The 18,550-nt window shown below is 46.3% G+C and overlaps 1 protein-coding gene across 5 annotated transcripts in view; it reads left to right on the top strand.

Annotated features, from left to right (window-relative positions):
• The first annotated feature begins 5,753 nt into the window (after positions 1-5,753).
• LOC308594182 (RING finger protein 37-like) overlaps positions 5,754-18,550 on the top strand; it is a 29,455-nt gene continuing 16,658 nt past the window's right edge. The window contains exons 1-2 of one of the 5 annotated variants that reach the window (XM_081207023.1): positions 5,754-6,010; positions 14,546-17,340. In XM_081207023.1, the coding sequence (XP_081063149.1) occupies positions 14,581-17,082 (2,502 nt within the window). In that variant the 5' untranslated portion in view covers positions 5,754-6,010; positions 14,546-14,580 and the 3' untranslated portion in view covers positions 17,083-17,340. Of the gene's footprint in view, positions 6,011-11,616; positions 11,734-14,545; positions 17,341-18,550 lie in introns of those variants that run through there. The other 4 variants (XM_081207026.1, XM_081207027.1, XM_081207025.1 and 1 more) reach the window with 4 other exon arrangements.

Raw genomic sequence — 18,550 nt, 5'->3', positions numbered from 1 at the left:
CTAATGGTCAGGGGTCCCTTTACCTTTAGGCTAGATTTTGTGCACCCACTCTTCCTTATCCCCCATCTAGAGAAGAAAGAGCCAGCTCGGGTTCAAGGGCACATCCCAGCCAGTCAGAAACACTCAAGGAGGGTGTAAAACAAGGCCAGTGAAGGGTGCAGCCTGGGAAGATGGGAGCGTGGCATGGAGAGACTTCTGAGGGCCAGACAGGACTGCATTTGGCCCCTGGGCATGAGATTACCTACCCCTGATCTAGATTAATGGCCTAATTTCTCAGAGCTCTTCTTAGGTTCCTGGGAGGCGATGAACCTCGTACAGATACGCAGTTTTCCAGCGTAAGGGGCCTGTCGTTGCAGAGGAAGTGGCAGTTAATAAGAACAACAGACGAGGAATAAACTCTCGTCACAATTGTTCCAGGAGCTTGTCACAGCCCAATTAAGGCCTTTGCTGAACAGCTGATTTAATTAATGGATCTGCCTGGGCATTTGCATGGCATTTAGTTGTGGTCATGTCCGAATGCTTTCATGAAGCTGAGCTAGCTGGGATTATAACCGTGAGCAACTGTTTTATTTTTTTACACAAGCAGCAGCTCTGGGAGCTCTGAAACTGCCTGAAGCAGAAAGGTGGGGTGCCTCTTTTATTTTTTAAGGGTAGGAAATGAACAAATGATTGACCCAGAGGCATAGAGCAACATCCCTTAGCCACAAGGATGCTATATGGCTTGTAAAAGGCCACAAAGGTAGCAAAAAAAAAGACCTTTGGCCCTAAAATTTGGTCTGGTGCCCGTGTGTTGAGCTAGGTGGGTCTCTTGGAAAGTTTGCAGTACAGTGGAAAACGCCAATAATTCATTTCAATTGGGTTATTTATTAGTTTGTCCATTTCCAAACCCTTTGCCCTTCCCCTGATGTTTAAAAGAACAGCAAGTGTAAAATTATGTAAATTTAGGAAGTTTTCATGCTTGCATTTCCTAGGTGAAGGCATACTACTTAACTGACCAATTGCATTGCAGAGAACTCTGTTCTGCCCCCTCTAACATAATTCCTCCCCCCCCCCAATAAATCCTGGCTATGCTCGTTTGCAGCCATGAGGGCTAGTAGCTTAGGATTCTAAAAACAGCCCTTAAACCAAACTTGAGGGCAAGACCAAATTATTCAAGATAGGAAAATCCCATACAGAGTGTAAATGCCCTGCCCCATCCCCCAGTCAAAGACATCTCCAAGCTGAGTGAAAGGAAAACAAATGGTTGTATGGAACCCTGGAGGAGGAGAGGAGGGGGAAGTTGCAGTGGAAAGCGTAGCATGGGGGCGGGGGCCATGGACAGTAAGGAGTCTTCCATCACCGTTTCTCAGCTGCAAAATCACCCCTACGCAGAACTGCAATTTAGCAAAGAACTATCACACCTTTCTCGTGGATTAGCTCCAAATGTAAAGTGATGTCTATTGGAGCAAAAAATATTCACATCTAGGATACACTCATGGGGTCTGGACTGGCTCCAGGAAAGAGATTGGGAGCATAATGGTGAGCTTCCTGAAAACATTGGTGGTGTGCAGTAGGAACAAATTCTACGTTAGGTATTACCAGCTGTCTTGATTTCAGTCTTCCAAATATCATAGCAACTTCATTCAAATAGATGGTGGGGGCACATTTGGAATACAGCATACAGCTGTGGTCAACCCCCCCCCCCCCAGAATATAAACTGCAGAAAAGGAGGAAAAAAACCCAACACAGCTAAGGGAGGATATATTGCCCATAAATTGCCATAATGGCATAGCTATCACGAGTTTCAGAATTATTCATGGCCTGTCTAAACGTCCATCTGTTTCCCTGTTCATTCTTTTTATAGTTGCTGCTCTTCATAGTTATTGCCTTGGTCAGCAAGCGTGAAGTACAGATGGATGTGAACAACCGCTCTCAAATATATATATGCTACATATCCTCCTCTGTTGCTAAGGACACTGTTAAGAGTTTAATGGCTAGCACAGAAATGCTCAGCCTGATTCTAATCTGCATTAAAAGTCGTGATGATACTTCAAAGGGTAATAGATATACTGTGGCATAAACTCTCACATGCCCAAAAGTGCATGGTACAGTTTATCATAAAACATTTTTATATGGCCTGTTGACAAGCTCAAGCGCATTTACACAAAAATTAGCATGTCAACAAAACAATAATAAAAGCACACAATGCAAGGTGGCCTCAGAATCTGTAAAAATGGAATGAAATACTTTATTGTCACTTGTACAACTTGTATACAGTGAGATTACACGAGCACCCCCCACTCAGCTTAGTCTTAATTCCCCTCGTTTACTGACACATACACACACACACACCCCAAACCCGAAAGTCAGTTGACCTGTTATCTTTTCATTCAGCAGCCTAACAGCCCACGGATAGAAGCTGTTCTTTACCCTGTTGGTGCGACTAATCATGCTTCTATATCTTCTGCCCGAGGGCAGGAGATCAAGAAAGTGCCGGCCAGGGTGTGAATCATCCCTGAGAATTTTCCTCACTCTCCTGAGGCAACGTTCTTCCGTTATTTCATCCAGCGGATTCACAGGACAGCCCATAATATTTTGTGCTGTGTTCACCACCCTCTGTAGGGACTTCCTATCAGATGAAGTCAAACCAGAGTGCCACACCGTGATGCAGTATGAAAGGACACTTTCTATTGTGGACCGGTAGAAGGAGATAATCAAATGTTGACTGACATCGTTCTTTCGCAATACTCCGAGGAGATGGAGTCTCTGTTGGGCTTTCTTAACCACCTGGGTTGTATTAATTTTCCAAGTAAGGTCTTCACTGAGATAAACTCCTAGGAATTTAAAGGAAGACACTCCCTCCACACAGCCCTCCCCGATGTACAGCGGGGCTAAGTTCTCCTCTCTTCCTCTGAAAGTCCAACACCATCTCCTTTGTCTTGCTGATATTAAGGTGCAAGTTGTTCCCTAGGCACCATGTAGATATTTTCTGGTCCTCCCCTCTAAACGCTGATTCATCTCCACCTGTTATTAAACCCATTATGGTGGTGTCATCTGCAAACTTAATAATTGCAGTAGACGGGTCAGATGATACACAATCGTATGTATACAATGAATACAGGTAGGGACTTAGCACATATCCCTGTGGTGTGCCAGGGCTGATTTTTAAGGAATTAGATGTTACAAGTCCAATCCTCACTGTTTGTGTCCGATCTATCAGAAAGTCTTTAATCCAGTCACAGATAGTAGAAGAAAGGTTCATGTCAACTTTTTAATGAGGGTTTCCGGAAGGATGGTATTAAAAGCTGAGCTATAATCAATAAACAACATCCTGACATAGTTCTCCGGTTTCTCTAGATGACTAGCTGCAAGATGAAAGGCGGTAGCTATCGCATCATCTGTGGACCTATTTCTTCTATAGTTAAACTGATGTTTATCAAAGTCCTGTGGAAAGCAGGTTCTAAGGTGTTGAAGGACCAGTCTTTCAAAGCATTCCATCACTACAGATGTTAATTCAATAGGTCTGTAGTCATACATCTAGCACAGGGCATTGCAAATGCAACAACAGGCATTATTTTTAATAATAATTTTACTATTTATATTCCACCCGTCTTGCTGGGTTGCCCCTGCCATTCAGGGCGAAATCATTAAGTGGTCCCCCATGTGGCCCGTGGGGGGGGGGAGTTTGAGAACCATTGGTCTAGAGCAGTGGTTTTCAACCAGTATGCCATGGCACCCTGGGGTGCCTTGAATGATGGTCAGGGGTGTTGTGGGCAACAATGGCCTCAGTTTCTTTTTCCTTTCCTCCCTTCCCTGATGCGTTCTCACATCTCTGTCTCCCCAAGGCTTGCACAGCTGTTTATTGGAGCAGCTCTGGTCATAAGCTCTGCAGGCAAATGGGAGGGGGGCAGCTGAGAGTCCAGGGGCAGCAGCAGTGGCTGCCCAGAGGACTCCCAAGGAGAGGGGAGAGGAGGGAACATTCCACAAGGGAGGATATTCAAAAAAGGGTGAGAGGCTGCCAGCTCTGCAGGCAAGAGGTGACATAACTGGGCTCCTGAGCCCCACAGGGATTCAGCAAAAAGAATGCAGTTGGCCAAGGGAGCCGTGGACTCCAAAAATGTTGAAAACATTTGGTCTAGAGGAAAGCGACAAGAAAACACACTGGAAAGCATGGGCTGTTTGATTGATGCAACAGCATCTAACCCCCCTGTAAACAAATCAGAATGAATGCTCAGTAAATAGCAAATGAGGGCACACGCCCAATAAACAGGTCACCTGGAGCACTTTTGTCCTGTTTAATTGTGCAAGGTCCTGGCTAAACTTTAATCCCAATTAGGCACTTAATTTTGAGTATGTTAACACACTGGAGTTGGCGTGGTTAGAGAGTGTAAGACTAAAGGTCTGGGAGTGTCCAGGGTTCAAATTCCCACTGGGCCATGAAAGGTGACCTTGGGAGTCCAGTAGGTTTTGCCATCTGCACCGTATAATACATGATTCTCCTGTACCCCAATGTAAAATGCTACATCCAATGTAAAATGCTACAATGTTAAAGGAAAATATAATGAAAATGATGTATGGATGGCACCTGACCCCTGTAAAGTTATCAAAGATTTATCACAATAGTGATAATCTATGCTGGAAATGTAAAGAAAAGGAGGGTACCTTTCACCATATGTGGTGGACCTGCCCCAAGGTGAAAGACTTCTGGGAGAAGATTTATAATGAGCTGAAAAACATGCTGAAATACACATTTGTTAAGAATCCAGAGGCCTTTCTTCTTGGAATAATAGGTCTGGAATTGCCAAAAAAAAGATGTGAGATTGTTTTTGTATGCCACAACTGCAACTCGAATTTTATTAGCCAAGAACTAGTCACTGCCTCTTAGCCTGGTTTACCTCACAGGGTTGCTGTGGGGATTAATGGAGGGGGAGAGAACCATGCGCGGGGACTGGAGCTCCTGGGAGGAAAAAGGCGGGGTAGGAAATAAATCATCGAAGAATGGATGCTTTTGAATTATGGTGCTGGAGGAGACTCTTGAGAGTCCCGTGGACTGCAAGAAGATCAAACCTCTCCATTCTGAAGGAAATCAGCCCTGAGTGCTCACTGGAAGGACAGATCCTGAAGCTGAGGCTCCAAGACTTTGGCCACCTCATGAGAAGAGAAGACTCCCTGGAAAAGACCCTGATGTTGGGAAAGATGGAGGGCACAAGGAGAAGGGGATGACAGAGGATGAGATGGTTGGATAGTGTTCTCGAAGCTACCAGCATGAGTTTGACCAAACTGCGGGAGGCAGTGGAAGACAGGAGTGCCTGGCCTGCTCTGGTCCATGGGGTCACGAAGAGGCGGACACGACTAAACGACCAAACAACAACAACAGGAAATAAATAAATCCCCCCTCCCCCCGCGACGACCAATGGCCTCCATAGACCTCAGTGAGACTCCCTCCCCAGGAAGCGGCCTCAGTCACCATTCGGCTTTGGCCTGTACAGGAAGGGAGGGGAGGAAGTCACGCAACCCAAAAAAGTAACGGGAAGCCGCGCCGCTGGGGAAGAGGCAGTCTGAACCGGCCCCATGGCGCTTCGGGCCTGTCTCGGAAGCGCCTCTTGACGACGCCGACCGCGCTCTCCCCTAGCAACAGCCGGGGCGACGGCGCCCTCTTGCGCCTGCGCGGCGGCAGCAGTTTGTTTTTTTCCCTCGTGCTGGAGCATGCGCACACCGGAGAGGCAGCCGGGCGCGTGCGCAGAACCGAACTTTTCTCTCGGCGCGCCTGCGCGGATGCTGACTTTTTGCCCCCTCCCTCCACTGCCTCACCTCCAGTACTTAACGTCAAGCTAGCGAAGGCAGTTGTGCCCACCCGCTTGCCGTAGGGCCTCTCCCGGAAGTGCGCGGCCGAAGCGGGAGGCACCGGAAGCGTTCCTGAGGAGAGAGGTCGCGCAGGGCGGGGAAAGAGGCGGCTTGCCTGACAGGGGCCAGACCCGGCGGCAGCGGAGGAAGGAGAAGGAGGACGAGGACGGAGGCAGCGCCGTTCCCGGTGAGTGAAGGGCAGGCCGAGGAGGAGGAGGAGGAGGCGCTGTCGGTGTCCTGAGGGGGGCCCGGCCCTCTCGAAAATAAATACATCCCCCACCATACAAAGCGGGGGGAGGGTGACGCGCTCGAGGGGGGAGGGGCGATGCTTGGAGCCCCTGCGCGGCACGTCACAGTCGCCTCTCCTCAGCCCCCGCCCACGGCTCTACGTTATAGGACCCTGGGGAACACGTCATCATCTGGGAGTGACGTAATCTGGCCGGTGCTCTTCCCCCCACTTACCACGCCCCCCCTGTTTGCGTCATAGACCCCAGGTGCCTCCCCCCCCCATCTCTCTGCTGGCACGTCCAGACTTTCATTGATACTAATTTACACTTCAGGGAGGGGCCAAAGGCTGATTTTTCTTAAAATAATAATTCAGGGTAAATTGGTAGCAAATTCGTGTCTGTGGAAACACCTGCAGGGAGCCCCAGGGGCTATGAATGGCTCCTAGCCACGGTGGCTATGCCCTGCCCTCTGCAGTCAGAAGCTGTGATGCTTCTGAATGGCGGCTGCCAGAGGCCACAGGAGAGGAGAGTGCCACCCTGAGGACAGGATGCTGGGCTAGATGGGCCATTGGCCTGATCCTGCGGGGCTTTTCTTACGTTCTCAGTGGAGTGAGCCGCATGCAGTTTGCACAGCAGGCACTTTTCTTAATGCTACCGTTATGGATTAGCGTGTGAATCAGCCCATCATCTAGCAGCCCAGGATTGTCTGCTCAGCAGCCGCCTCTTAGGTCTCAGGCAGAGAAGGGCCAACCGAGGAGGCCTTGATATTCTGCCATGTGTATTCTGCCTTTTTCGGGGGTGACATTTGCAGAGCAGCACTGCAATGGCAACTATCACATGTCCAGACACCAGGCACCTGCAGGTTTCTTGTGCATGGTGTAATATGATTATAAAGAATGCCTAACATTCCCTGTGGAGCCTGTACATATGTTTTTCCTCCGTTATAATAAATTAGTAGTAATGACATTTCCAATGGTTTTCTGTAAATGAGGCACTATACATAAAATACACAGGCCGAACTTTTATAAGCTAAATAAGATAAGGCACACAAGGTAAAGTGAATTTTTTTGGGTATATATCTTAATACATCACAGGCAAGGACAAACACACTGAATGCATACACCATGCATACAAAAGATGGTAAATTTCGCTTTCTTGGAAATCATAAAATCATATAATTGTAGAGTTGGAAGGGATTCCAGGGATTATCTAGTCCAATCACCTATACTGCTAGAATCTCAACTAAATCATACATGACAGATGGCAATCCAACCTCTGCTTAAAAACCTCTAAGGAATGAGAGTCCACCACCTCTACTGGGAATCTGTTCCACTGTGAAACAGCTCTTACTGTCAGAAAGTTCTTCCTGATGTTGAGTTGGAATCTCCTTTTTTGTAAATTGAAGCCATTGATTGGTACGGGTACTACCCTCCCGAGTGGGAGGAAACACGTTTGCTCCATCTTCTATGTGTTAACCTTTTGCATATTTAAAGATGGCTGTCATAACTCTTCTCAGTCTCCATTTTTGCAGGCTAAACATACCCAGCACTCTCAACTGTTCCTCATAAGGCTTGGTTTCCAGATCCTTGATAATATTGGTTGCCCTTCTCTACACACGTTCCAGCTTATCAATATCCTCCTTAAATTATGATGCCCAGAACTGGACACAGTTTTGTGTCATCTGCAAATTTGATGAACATCCCCCGGATATCTTCATCCAAATACAGTGGTACCTTGGGTTACAGACGCTTCAGGTTACAGACGCTTCAGGTTACAGACTCCGCTAACCCAGAAATAGTGCTTCAGGTTAAGAACTTTGCTTCAGGATGAGAACAGAAATCGGGCTCCAGCGGCGCGGCAGCAGCACGAGGCCCCATTAGCTAAAGTGGTGCTTCAGGTTAAGAACAGTTTCAGGTTAAGAACAGACCTCTGGAACGAATTAAGTACTTAACCTGAGGTACCACTGTAGTTTGTAAAGATGTTGAACAACAGTGAACCTCTGACAGAACCCTGTGTCACCCCACTTGTCACTTTTTCCCAGGATGGTGAGGAACTGTTAGTGAGCACTCGGTTGGTCAACCAGCTACAAATCCACCTAACAGTAAACGTGTCTTCCAGCAGATATTGGAGTACAGTGGTACCCCGCAAGACGAATGCCTCGCAAGACGGAAAACCCGCAAGACGAAAGGGTTTTCTGTTTTGGAGGCGCTTCGCAAGACGAATTTCCCTATGGGCTTGCTTCGCAAGACGAAAGCCCATAGGGAAATCTCCGGGGACCTCTTTTAAATGCTGGTGGTGGGGAGCAAAGCCTTTCCCCCCCTCCGGCCTTCAGAAGAGGTCCAGGAAGGCCGGCGGGGGCCGAAAGGCTTTGCTCCCCACCGCCAGCATTTTAAAAGCAGTCCGGCATAGCAGGGAAGCGCTTCCCGCTATTGCGGACGGCTTTTGAAGGCAGGCGGGGGGAAGACTTTCGCCCCCCGCCGGCCTTCAGAAGAGGTCCTGGACCTCTTCTGAAGGCCGGCGGGGGGCGAAAGTCTTTGCTCCCCCCTGCCTGCCTTCCTGGGAGAGCGGAGAAAGGCAGCGCCTTTCTCCGCTGTCGCCGAAGGCTTTTGAAGGCAGGCGGGGGGGGGAAGACTTTCGCCCCCCGCCCGCATTCAGAAGAGGTCCAGGACCTCTTCTGAACGCCGGCGGGGGGCGAAAGTCTTTGCTCCCCCCTGCCTGCCTTCCCAGGGGCTTTTAAATCGCCCCGGACAGCGGAGAAGTCCTCCGCTGTCCCGGGGCGATTTTAAAATGCCGCCCGCCAGCATTTTAAGATCGCCCCGGACAGCGGAGAAGTCCTCCGCTGTCCCGGGGTTTTTTAAAATGCTGGGGGTGGGAAGAAAAGCCCTTGTCCCCCCCCCCCAGCCTTCAGAAGAGGTCCGGGGACAGACTGTCCCCGGACCTGGTCTGAAGGCGGTTTCCCTAGGAACGCATTAATTGATTTTCAATGCATTCCTATGGGAAACTGTGCATCGCAAGACGAAAAACTCGCAAGACGAAGAGACTTGCGGAACGAATTAATTTCGTCTTGCGAGGCACCACTGTAGTTAAAATCTCCCGTGTCTCTTTTTTGAATGCTTTGTAATCTTCTCTAGGAGCGCGTCACCCAAGTCTGTTATGGAAGTCTATAGCAGACACCTTCAGTAAGGTCACTTTTGTTTCCCTCTCCTACAGTTTTTACCCATATACTCTCAATCTGTCTTTCATGCTCCAAGTCATGCATCTTTTCACAAGTGTAAACATCCTTTACTTTTAATGCTGCCACTTCTCCCTTCCTGTTTGAGGTATTCCTTTTGAACAGATTTCTCCATTTCAGTCACGAGTCTCATCCCACCAGGTTTTAGTAATGCCTACATGGTCATATTTGCCATCCTGTTTTAAAAGCTCCAATTCATCCTACTTGTTTTCTATACTCTGTGCATTTGTGTAGATACAACTGAAACCATGAGTCATCCTCTGCACAGTGGTCCTTCTATAGAAACTACATGGGGGCCTCTAACACAGAATACGGGGTGTCTTTTAACCCATTTCCACTGCAGGCTGCAGTCTTTTCTGCATCTTTTGCACTTTGAGTCAGCTTGCCTAGATGTGCATGAGCCACCCTAAAAAGGCACTAGGAGCCCCATTTTCTCTGTACTCTCTTAACAAATATGGCCTCCCTACTCTCAATTCACTTATTTCCTCCCCACAAGCCCAGCAACTTCTTGTATCAATGCAGGAAAAAGAAGCCAATCAATTAGTCCTGCCTACGTATTACAGGCATACTGTTCTGACATGTTTTGCTTTTGCCCACTGCATTATGGGCTAGAAATCTGAGCAGTTTTCCAAAAAAATAAAATAAAATTGTAAGCTCTGGGCTTTTCTTTTTTCTGGTTCTGTGGTGGCTCCACTTTCTCAACACCAGGTGGCAGCAACAGACTCTTTTCTTCTCGCCTATGATCAATTATTACTGACAGAACAGGATATTGTGTGGTTCTGCTAGTTTTTGAAACAGAATTTATTTTATTTGCTTTACAGAAAATCTGTATGTATTCCTTTCCTCAGAGAAAGAGCTGCATTGAGAGCTTAATTTTGATGAGGAAATGGGCTGGAGAGCAAGGGTTTAAAGAACCTCTCTTCTCTTCATCAGCCTTCAGATTGGCGTCTCAGGCTATCTATATTTTGTAAAACAAGAGTGTAAAGAGAATTTCAGGCCAATGCAAAAATACGGTGTTCTACTTTGCAATTCATCAGGGTTTTGTTTGCTTGGGGAGGAGCTTAACACAGTGGTAGATCATAGGGTTTTCATGGTTGCTGTGATCTCAATTTAAAAGGATCAGGTAGTAAGTCAGGCTTCCTCAAGCTTGGCCCTCCAGATGTTTTTGGCCTACAACTCCCATGATCCCTAGCTAGCAGGACCAGTGGTCAGGGATGATGGGAATTGTAGTCTCAAATCATCTGAAGGTCCGAGGTTGAGGAAGCCTGTAGTAAGTGTTGAGAACCATCTTCTGTATCCCACCCTGGGGAACTGCTGGTCGTTTAAGATGGGCAGTACTGGGCTAGGTGTACCAGTAGTCTCTCTCCTGATATGTCAGCTAAATAAGCTGCCTCTATCCTCATGTGGATCATTTGGTTCCTAGCCTAATTTGTCCTGAGGTGGGTGGGCAGCTGTAATAGCTCCACCAAGGGTTCTTGAAATCAGTTGTGACCAACCCTGCTACTACTTAACTTAGACCACAAGCTTAATCCTAGTCAACAGTGTGATGCAGCAGCTAATGCTATTCTAGGCTGCATCAACAGAAGTTTAGTGTCCAGATCAATGGAAGTAATAGTACAGTGGTGCCCAGCAAGACGAATGCCTCGCAAGACGGAAAACTCGCTAGACGAAAGGGTTTTCCGTTTTTGAGCTGCTTCGCAAGATGAATTTCCCTATGGGCTTGCTTCGCAAGATGAAAACGTCTTGCAAGTTTGTTTCCTTTTTCTTAACACCGTTAATACAGTTGTGACTTGACTTTGAGGAGCAACTCATAGAACGCAGTGTACATAGTAGCCTTTTTTGAGGTTTTTAAAGACTTTGGTGAGTTTTGAAGCTTTTCCAAAACTTCTTTTGCAGCCATTTGGTAAGTTAAGCTTTTAAAACTTTTTTGGGGGGGTTTGGATTTTGGGTTGGGGTGTTTGGAATTCAAGGACTTGGTGTTGGGAAGGGGTTTGCAAGAATCTGGAAGCTTGTGTGTTTTTTTCTGCATTTTTACGATTTTCTGAGACCATTGGGCCACTCTGCTGTTTTTTTAAAAAAATTCTGGGTTTGAATTTTGAAATGCTCTTTACAGTATGTGTGACTTTAAAGAGCACTTAATAAACTCTTGTTGTACCAAATTTGGCTTTGTTTGGACTTTTTTTGACCATAGGAACGCATTAATTGATTTTCAATGCATTCCTATGGGAAACCGTGCTTCGCAAGACGAAAAATTCGCTAGACGAAAAGATTCATGGAACAAATTAATTTTGTCTTGCGAGGCACCACTGTACCTCTCTACTCTTCCTTGGCCAGACCACACCTGGAGTACTGTCTCCAGAAGAGATTGAGAGGAGATGATAGCCATCTTCAAATATGTAAAGGGTTGACACATGGAAGATGGAGCAAACTTGTTTTCTCCTGCACTGGAAGGTAGGACGCGTACCAGTGGCTTCGAGTTACAAGAAAGGAGATTCCGACTCAACATGAGGAAGAAATTTCTGACAGTAAGACCTGTTCGACCGTGAGGTGGAAGGTGGTGGCCTCTCCTTGCCTTAAGGCTTTTTAAGCAGAGGTTGGATTGCCATCTGTCATGTATGCTTTAGTTGAGATTCCTGAATGGCCAGGGGTTCGACTCGATGACCCTCGGGATCCCTTCCAACTCTACAATTATATGATTCTATAGCTATTATTTCCCCACTCTGACACATCGTTCACATTTTGAGGAAGCAAATTCAGCAGATTAGCTAAACACTGTACAGTTAAAATACTACTTTGTTGTCCTGAATCTCCCACCATTCATCTTCATTGGATAACCTCGTTGGGTTTTAGTATTATATCAGAGTGGGGAGGGGGAAAAATATCTCTATACTCCACATTTTTTCCATGCTCCCTCTTTTCACATTTCTTCTATGCCAGGGGTGTCCAAACTTTTTTCAAAGAGGGCCAGATTTGATGAAGTGAACATGTGTGAGGGCCAACCAATGTTGTTGACCTTTTGTTAGGATTGGGCTTATTGAGGTTTTTTTTAGGATTTTACCCCAGGAGATAGACTGCCATAGGTGCCAGATATTAAACCAACTGGCGGGCTGGATTACACCCCCGAAATGGACTTTCCATATGCCTGTTCTACACTAAATAGTCTCAAATGTTTGTAATATTTCCTCAAAGGAGAGTTGTGCCAGGCCAGTGAAAATTTTGGTTACTGTTTTTTCCAGGCCTCCACTATGCTTTTTGAGATGTGGTAAACAGTATTCCAAGTATGGTCACACCATAAATTTAGTTATAGTACTACATCTAGACTTTGGCGTCTGTTAAGTTATTTCACCATGCTTTTGATTCTAAGTAACCCTCTGTGTAAGCAGATTAGACACAGAAGAGAGTTAATGGTGGTTTTGCTGGCTGGGGGTGGGGGTCTTTTTCACTGACTTGACTTTGAAAAAACTGCCTTCTGGGAAGTGGTGGCAGTTCCTGGAGTGCTAACTGAAAACCTTTTTAACACCAAATCCATTTTTTGGCTACTTTCCTTACCATCAGTTATACTGCATCAACTCTGTGGTTTAGCATTTGAAATCAACGTTGCATAGTAGTTTTAAGTTGTGCTTAACGCTAAGCAAAATCCTTTGGACTTAACTCAGACATCATGTTTCCACCTCCCTATTCTTCCTCTTTCTACATATGGATTTCCTGGCTTGCTAGAATCATAGTTTGAACCAGATTATGTCTGAACCAAACCAGTGACATCTCACGCTGTCATTGTGTAGCAGACATACAAATGTGCTGAAAGCCTCTGGTCTTTGCTGCATCCAGAGCAAAATGAATTCATTGGAAATACAGTCATACCTCTGTGAACATCCACCCCCTTGATCGTACATTTTGGCGGACGTCCATGGCAAACCCAGAAGTACCGGAACGGGTTACTTCCGGGTTTGCCACTTTGCACATGTGCTGAAGCGCAAAACTGCTCGACGCACACAGTGACACTCTGTCAAGCATCTCTTTCGTCAAGTGTCCAGGGCTCCAGAACGGATCCTGGATGCTCAACGAGGTACCACTGTACATTCAAACTGGAACTGCCATTTTGTTTGAAAGCTGGATGTTGCTGAATGTAAGGTGGTTCTTCGGGCATGAATCCAAAGACATCTTCTCTTGCCAAAGCCATATGGACTGTTACTGAATCAGCAGGCCCATTGTGCATGGGGCATTCAGGTAGCCCTCAGCCATGGTAGAGCGTTCAAGAACTTCCTTCTTCCATTTTTTTACATCTTGTGTTGAGCATCTGTGCCTAAAGAACAGCCAGATAAGGCTTCACAGCTTCTAGATACCTGAGTGATCCTGTTTTAAAAAAAGGCATTTTAAACTATCATTTATTTCTCATTTTCTGGGGCCAGCATGTCTCCAGTACCTTTGTCTTCCAAAGACCTGAAACATTTCAAAAGAATAAAAACAATAGTCCTGCAAGGGAGTGAGAATGCTTTTGATAGTGCTTTTTCTAAGGACGTCCGCTTGAAAACAATTAACCAGGGCATTTGATTAGTCAGTCAGAAGTCTGAACATCACAGCCCTGCTTCTTGCACTTTTTAAGACTTTGGATTGGATCCATTTCCACTTCAGCCAGCAACAGCTTCGGCCGCTGATAGTGGATGTGGGAGGTTTGATCACACTAGTCATTCAAACTTGCAAAGGCAGGATAAAGGCAGCACAAAGAGTTGTTACTTTATAGTCAGGAATGGACCCCAACTGGTGTGTCCTAAATCTTTGTTTAAATGCTATTTGTGAATTTCTTCTGTAAAATGTTTGAGAACCACTGTAGGCCGCATACTGCTAAGGGGGGGTTGCTGCTTCTTTCATACTAAAGATTTGCACAAACCTTAAATATTCGAAGTTAACGTAGGATATTATCTACATAGACATGCACTAATGTATGGATACAATTCATAGCGTATTCTAGTCCTGAGAGAGATTCCTGTAGTAACCGAGCACCTAATCTCTTAAGATAAGGGACCTGTCCTTCACTTTTGCAGAATACCTTGGTTGCGTGAGAGGATGGAGCAGGATTATTGCTGAGTATAGTCAACTTTCTGGTGGATATCCATGTGCTGAGATTGTTTGAAGTGCTGGGTAAAAGCTGCCTTTCAGGGCATGTCTTACTATAGTGTTAAACGGTTAAGTCTTTTTAAAAAAGAAAAAGAGAAGCCATCATGACGGATGCAAGCCACTCATTCTTCATCTGCCCTTTTTTCAGTACCTGGGACCATTTCTGACCTGGTAATTGTGACCATGGCTACGAGGATAATATGCCGAAGATTTGCAGGGCAGCCTTGCAGGGCAGCTGCGTTTTCTACTACAAGCAAGGCTGGGGGCAAGACAGTATTCTTCCGAAAGGCAGAAGAAGGCGGCCAGCCCACCAAAGAGGCGGGAGAGAGCTCTAAACCCGCCACCATGCTCAGACTGTGGAAGCCTGCAGAATACCGGGTATCATTTAATCCATCCGCCTACCCAGGAACCAAAGCCATATCTCGTGAGGAAGCCTCGAGAAGTTTGGAGGAGGGTTCGCTAGAAAGTGACTGTCCCAGGATTAGTGCCAAACCGTTACAGAATGCCTGCAACATTACCTGCTCGCGGAAGCTTTCGAGCACGCAGAACACACTGCTGGATTTGGAAGGCAATCACACTCAGCCCATCCGACCTTCTTTGGAGCAGCCAACTAAACTGGACCCCGTGAAAGACAACGGGGAAGCAGCTGACGTGGAGTCTTATGACCCTAAGGAAGATATCAGGCTGTTCCAGAAGCAAAGGCCCGAATACAGATCTCTGTGCTACAACCGAGACGAGTTCCCTCAGCCCATTTCCATGGAAGAACGTGACCGGATATTGCAAAAAATCGCTGTGTTGAAAAGTAGCCTGAAACCAAGAGCAATCGCAGAGTATTTCTTCAAGCTGAGCTGCTTGCCAGTGGAACAACAAGTAAGCATGAAGTCCAATCCAAGGTTTTCTGTGCTGTGCCGCTATGGAATTGAGAAGGTCCAGCTCTTTGATATTTCCGAGCTCATGATGGTTTTAGAAGCATTTGTCTGCCTGGCCATCCCACCCTCCCACTCTATGTTGAATGTGTACGAAGCAGAGTGCTGCCGCCGGGTCTGGGACATGACGCTAGACCAGCAGCTGATGGTGGCTGACCTGTGGCGCTGCTTAGGCCGCAGCGTCCCCCAGTACTTGGAGAGCATGTTGAGCTGTGTCAACGTGCGTTGGAAAGAACTCTCTTTGCCCCACCTGGTCCAGCTGGTCTACATCATAGGCGAAGGCCGTAAAGCCCCTGAAGAGTTAATGAAGAAATTGGACTTCTTGGTGTTAAAACAGTTGGACTCTCTCAATTTAGAGGAAGTGGGTGCCATTTGCTTAGGGTTCTTCAAGTCACACAACGGTCTTTCAGAACATACCATGCGGAAAATTGGAGATAAAGTCTCTGCCTGTATGTCAGACATGAGCTCTTTTGCCTTGGTGAATGTCCTCAAGATGTACCGCTACACTCATGTTATTCATCTTGACTTTATGAATCAGCTTGGGAATGTTGTTCCTCCCATGATACCAACTATAGGCATTCAAGGTGTCATGCACATCACCCTTGCCTGTTCAGCTTTGCATTATCTGGATGAAAGGATTATGAACGCTGTTGCTGCCTCTTTGCCTTCCAGAGTTTCTTATTGCCGGAGCAAAGATATTGCCAAATTCTTGTGGTCATTTGGATGCTTGAACTACGAGCCCCCCAATGCAGAGGAGCTTTATGCCAGCCTCGAGGAAGAGATGCGCGCAAAGATGCATGAAATCCAGAAATTCCCGGAGCATTTCCTCACCTTTTTGTTAGCTATGGCGTTTGCAGAACGGTTCCCGAACGACTTGATAGACTATGCTTTGGGTCCTGAGTTTGCAGAATTTATCAGCAGGAGTGAATTTGACCTTAGCAAGGACTTGTTCACTCTGGATGGCACAGTGGAGATTGAATGCCCCAGTTACACAGGCCATCGCCTTGAGCCGCAGCTTAGGCAAGAGGTAGCAGAGATGCTGTGGAACGTTGCCAAGAAGGATATTTTAACGAAGCCGGAATCTACTGAAGCTCTGTCTCTACTTGGGGAGATGTTGGGTGGGCCCCAGTATGTCAAAAGTCACATGCTCTTGCCTCATACCAGATCTGTTGATTTGGAGATTCGTTTTGACTCTGACCGAAAGCCGTTGCCGTTTAACTCTCAGGCAGTTGTAAAATTGGAGCTGAATGAAGATGGAGTTTGCCTTACAGATGACTTGATGAGTCAGCTTTTAAACAGTAGGCCTAGTCGCCAATCCCCTGTGAATAATACTGAAAGCAAGATAGAAACGTCTACCCCAAGCAGAGCAGCAGCAGCATTGCCACAGGATCCGCCCCCGCCCACTTGGGATCATTTTACGTTTTCGAACGGAGTTCCACTGACGGGCGCCATCTTGAATGCTTTAACCAAACCCAAGGCCTCTTTGTGCGAAGCTCCAGCCCCTCGGTTGAATGAGCTTCAAGGGCAGGATGTGAAACTAGCCGTCCAGGTGTCTGGCAAGAACCACTACTGCTACAGCACCAAACGCCTTCTGGGGTTCCACAGTTTGAAAAGGAGGCAACTCCGTCAAATGGGATATGTAGTGGTGGAACTGCCCTTCTGGGAGTGGCTGCCTTTGCTCAGGCGTAGCCGGTCGGAAAAGCTGAGCTATTTGCACCACAAAGTGTTTGGCGCTTTAGATGACATAGGTAGTCAGTGACCTGTCTGCAGGTTTTCAGAACCAAAATTCTGAAAAGTTTCCTCACACACTGATGCTCTTGGTCTTGGGCAATGTAGCTAGGTAGTTTAGCACTGCCATATAATGTACCTTTTCGAAGCTGCTCCGTTGCCAGCATCTCTTTGCAGGGTCTGTGCTTCAGTATTCTTAGGAATGGCAACATACCCCTGAAATGGTCCCTAGCTTGCAAATGTCTCTCGCAGTGATTATCCTGTAAATAAAATGTTTATTCTAATAGAATTTTATATGTGCTCTTTTTCCTCCCTGGAGTGACAGCTAGCTTATTTGAAGGTGAACAGGGAGCGGGGAAAGCTCTTCAAGCGTTAATGGTACCAATGCAGTCCAGTGGTAATGTCTAGATGTAATCCCCAGCTCACTTATCACTCTAAATGAGTCTTATTCTCCATCTGCAAAAGGAGAATTAGCTTTGCCTACATAACCGGGTGGGCTAGGAGAAATGCGAGCGAGAGTGATGCTGTAAAGTGCTTGGCATTTTAAACTGTGTATTTTGTTTTTCACAATCTCTTCTAGAAGAGGCTCTCCTTTGTTGGAAATTTTTGAACTGAGCTTGGGTGGCCATCTGCCAGAGATTCTTTAGCTGTGACTAGATGGCACTTGGAGTCCCTTCCAGCTCTACAATTCTATGATTCTAGGAAAGGCATTGTGGGTAATATGGAATGTTCACATAAATGTAATAGGTTTCCACCATCCTTTATTACACTTTAATCACCTTCTTGTTTAGAATTCCTGGGTGGAGGTCTTGGGTGGGTTTTTCTGCTGTTCCAAATGAATGACTGGAACACACTTTGAATGGATTAATCCACATTTATTGATCTTGAGTGCACAAAACAGTGATTAATAAGGAATTATCTTTAATCAATTCCTTAATTAATAAGGAATTGCCCACTTAAGATTCCCAATTGCAGAAATATAGGCAAATAATGTTAAGAGCCACTGCTATTCATATGCAGTTTTTCTGTGGCATGGGATTTATTGCCTTGCCTTTGCTTTACAGGTGGCATAGTTTTTGAAAGGGGTTTTTCATGATTTTTTTTTTGTCAACATCCTTATAGCATTGCATGCTTCCCTCTGTCAAGGCTTGTAGGGTTTAGAAAGTCTCAGATTATTATTTTTTTGGCAGGGGCACAGGCAGCAGCGTTCTACTTTTAAGCTAAAATTGGGCTGTGACCTATAGCTGTTTCCAAGTTTCATACATATTCTCATCTGGCTCCGTAAGCTGAATGCTTTCTTGTCAAAGGGGCATAATTCTCAAATGCAGAAATGTGGTAGTGATGTCTTTTAGATTCCTGGACAGCCCGGGGTTAGTGTTGTCAATAGCTACTCCACTTTGGCAAGTATGAATCTCATCCAAGCAAGGAAGCTTTTGTAAAATGGAAGCCACTGACCCTTAAACAGCTTTTGATGTGCCACAAATGGCAATGCAGGTATG

The sequence above is a fragment of the Podarcis bocagei genome (genome assembly GCF_964188305.1).
Source record: "Podarcis bocagei genome assembly, chromosome: 9".
Taxonomy (NCBI): domain Eukaryota; kingdom Metazoa; phylum Chordata; class Lepidosauria; order Squamata; family Lacertidae; genus Podarcis; species Podarcis bocagei.
The sequence above is the reverse complement of the archived record's forward strand: the minus strand, read 5'-3'. Positions and strand labels throughout refer to the sequence as shown.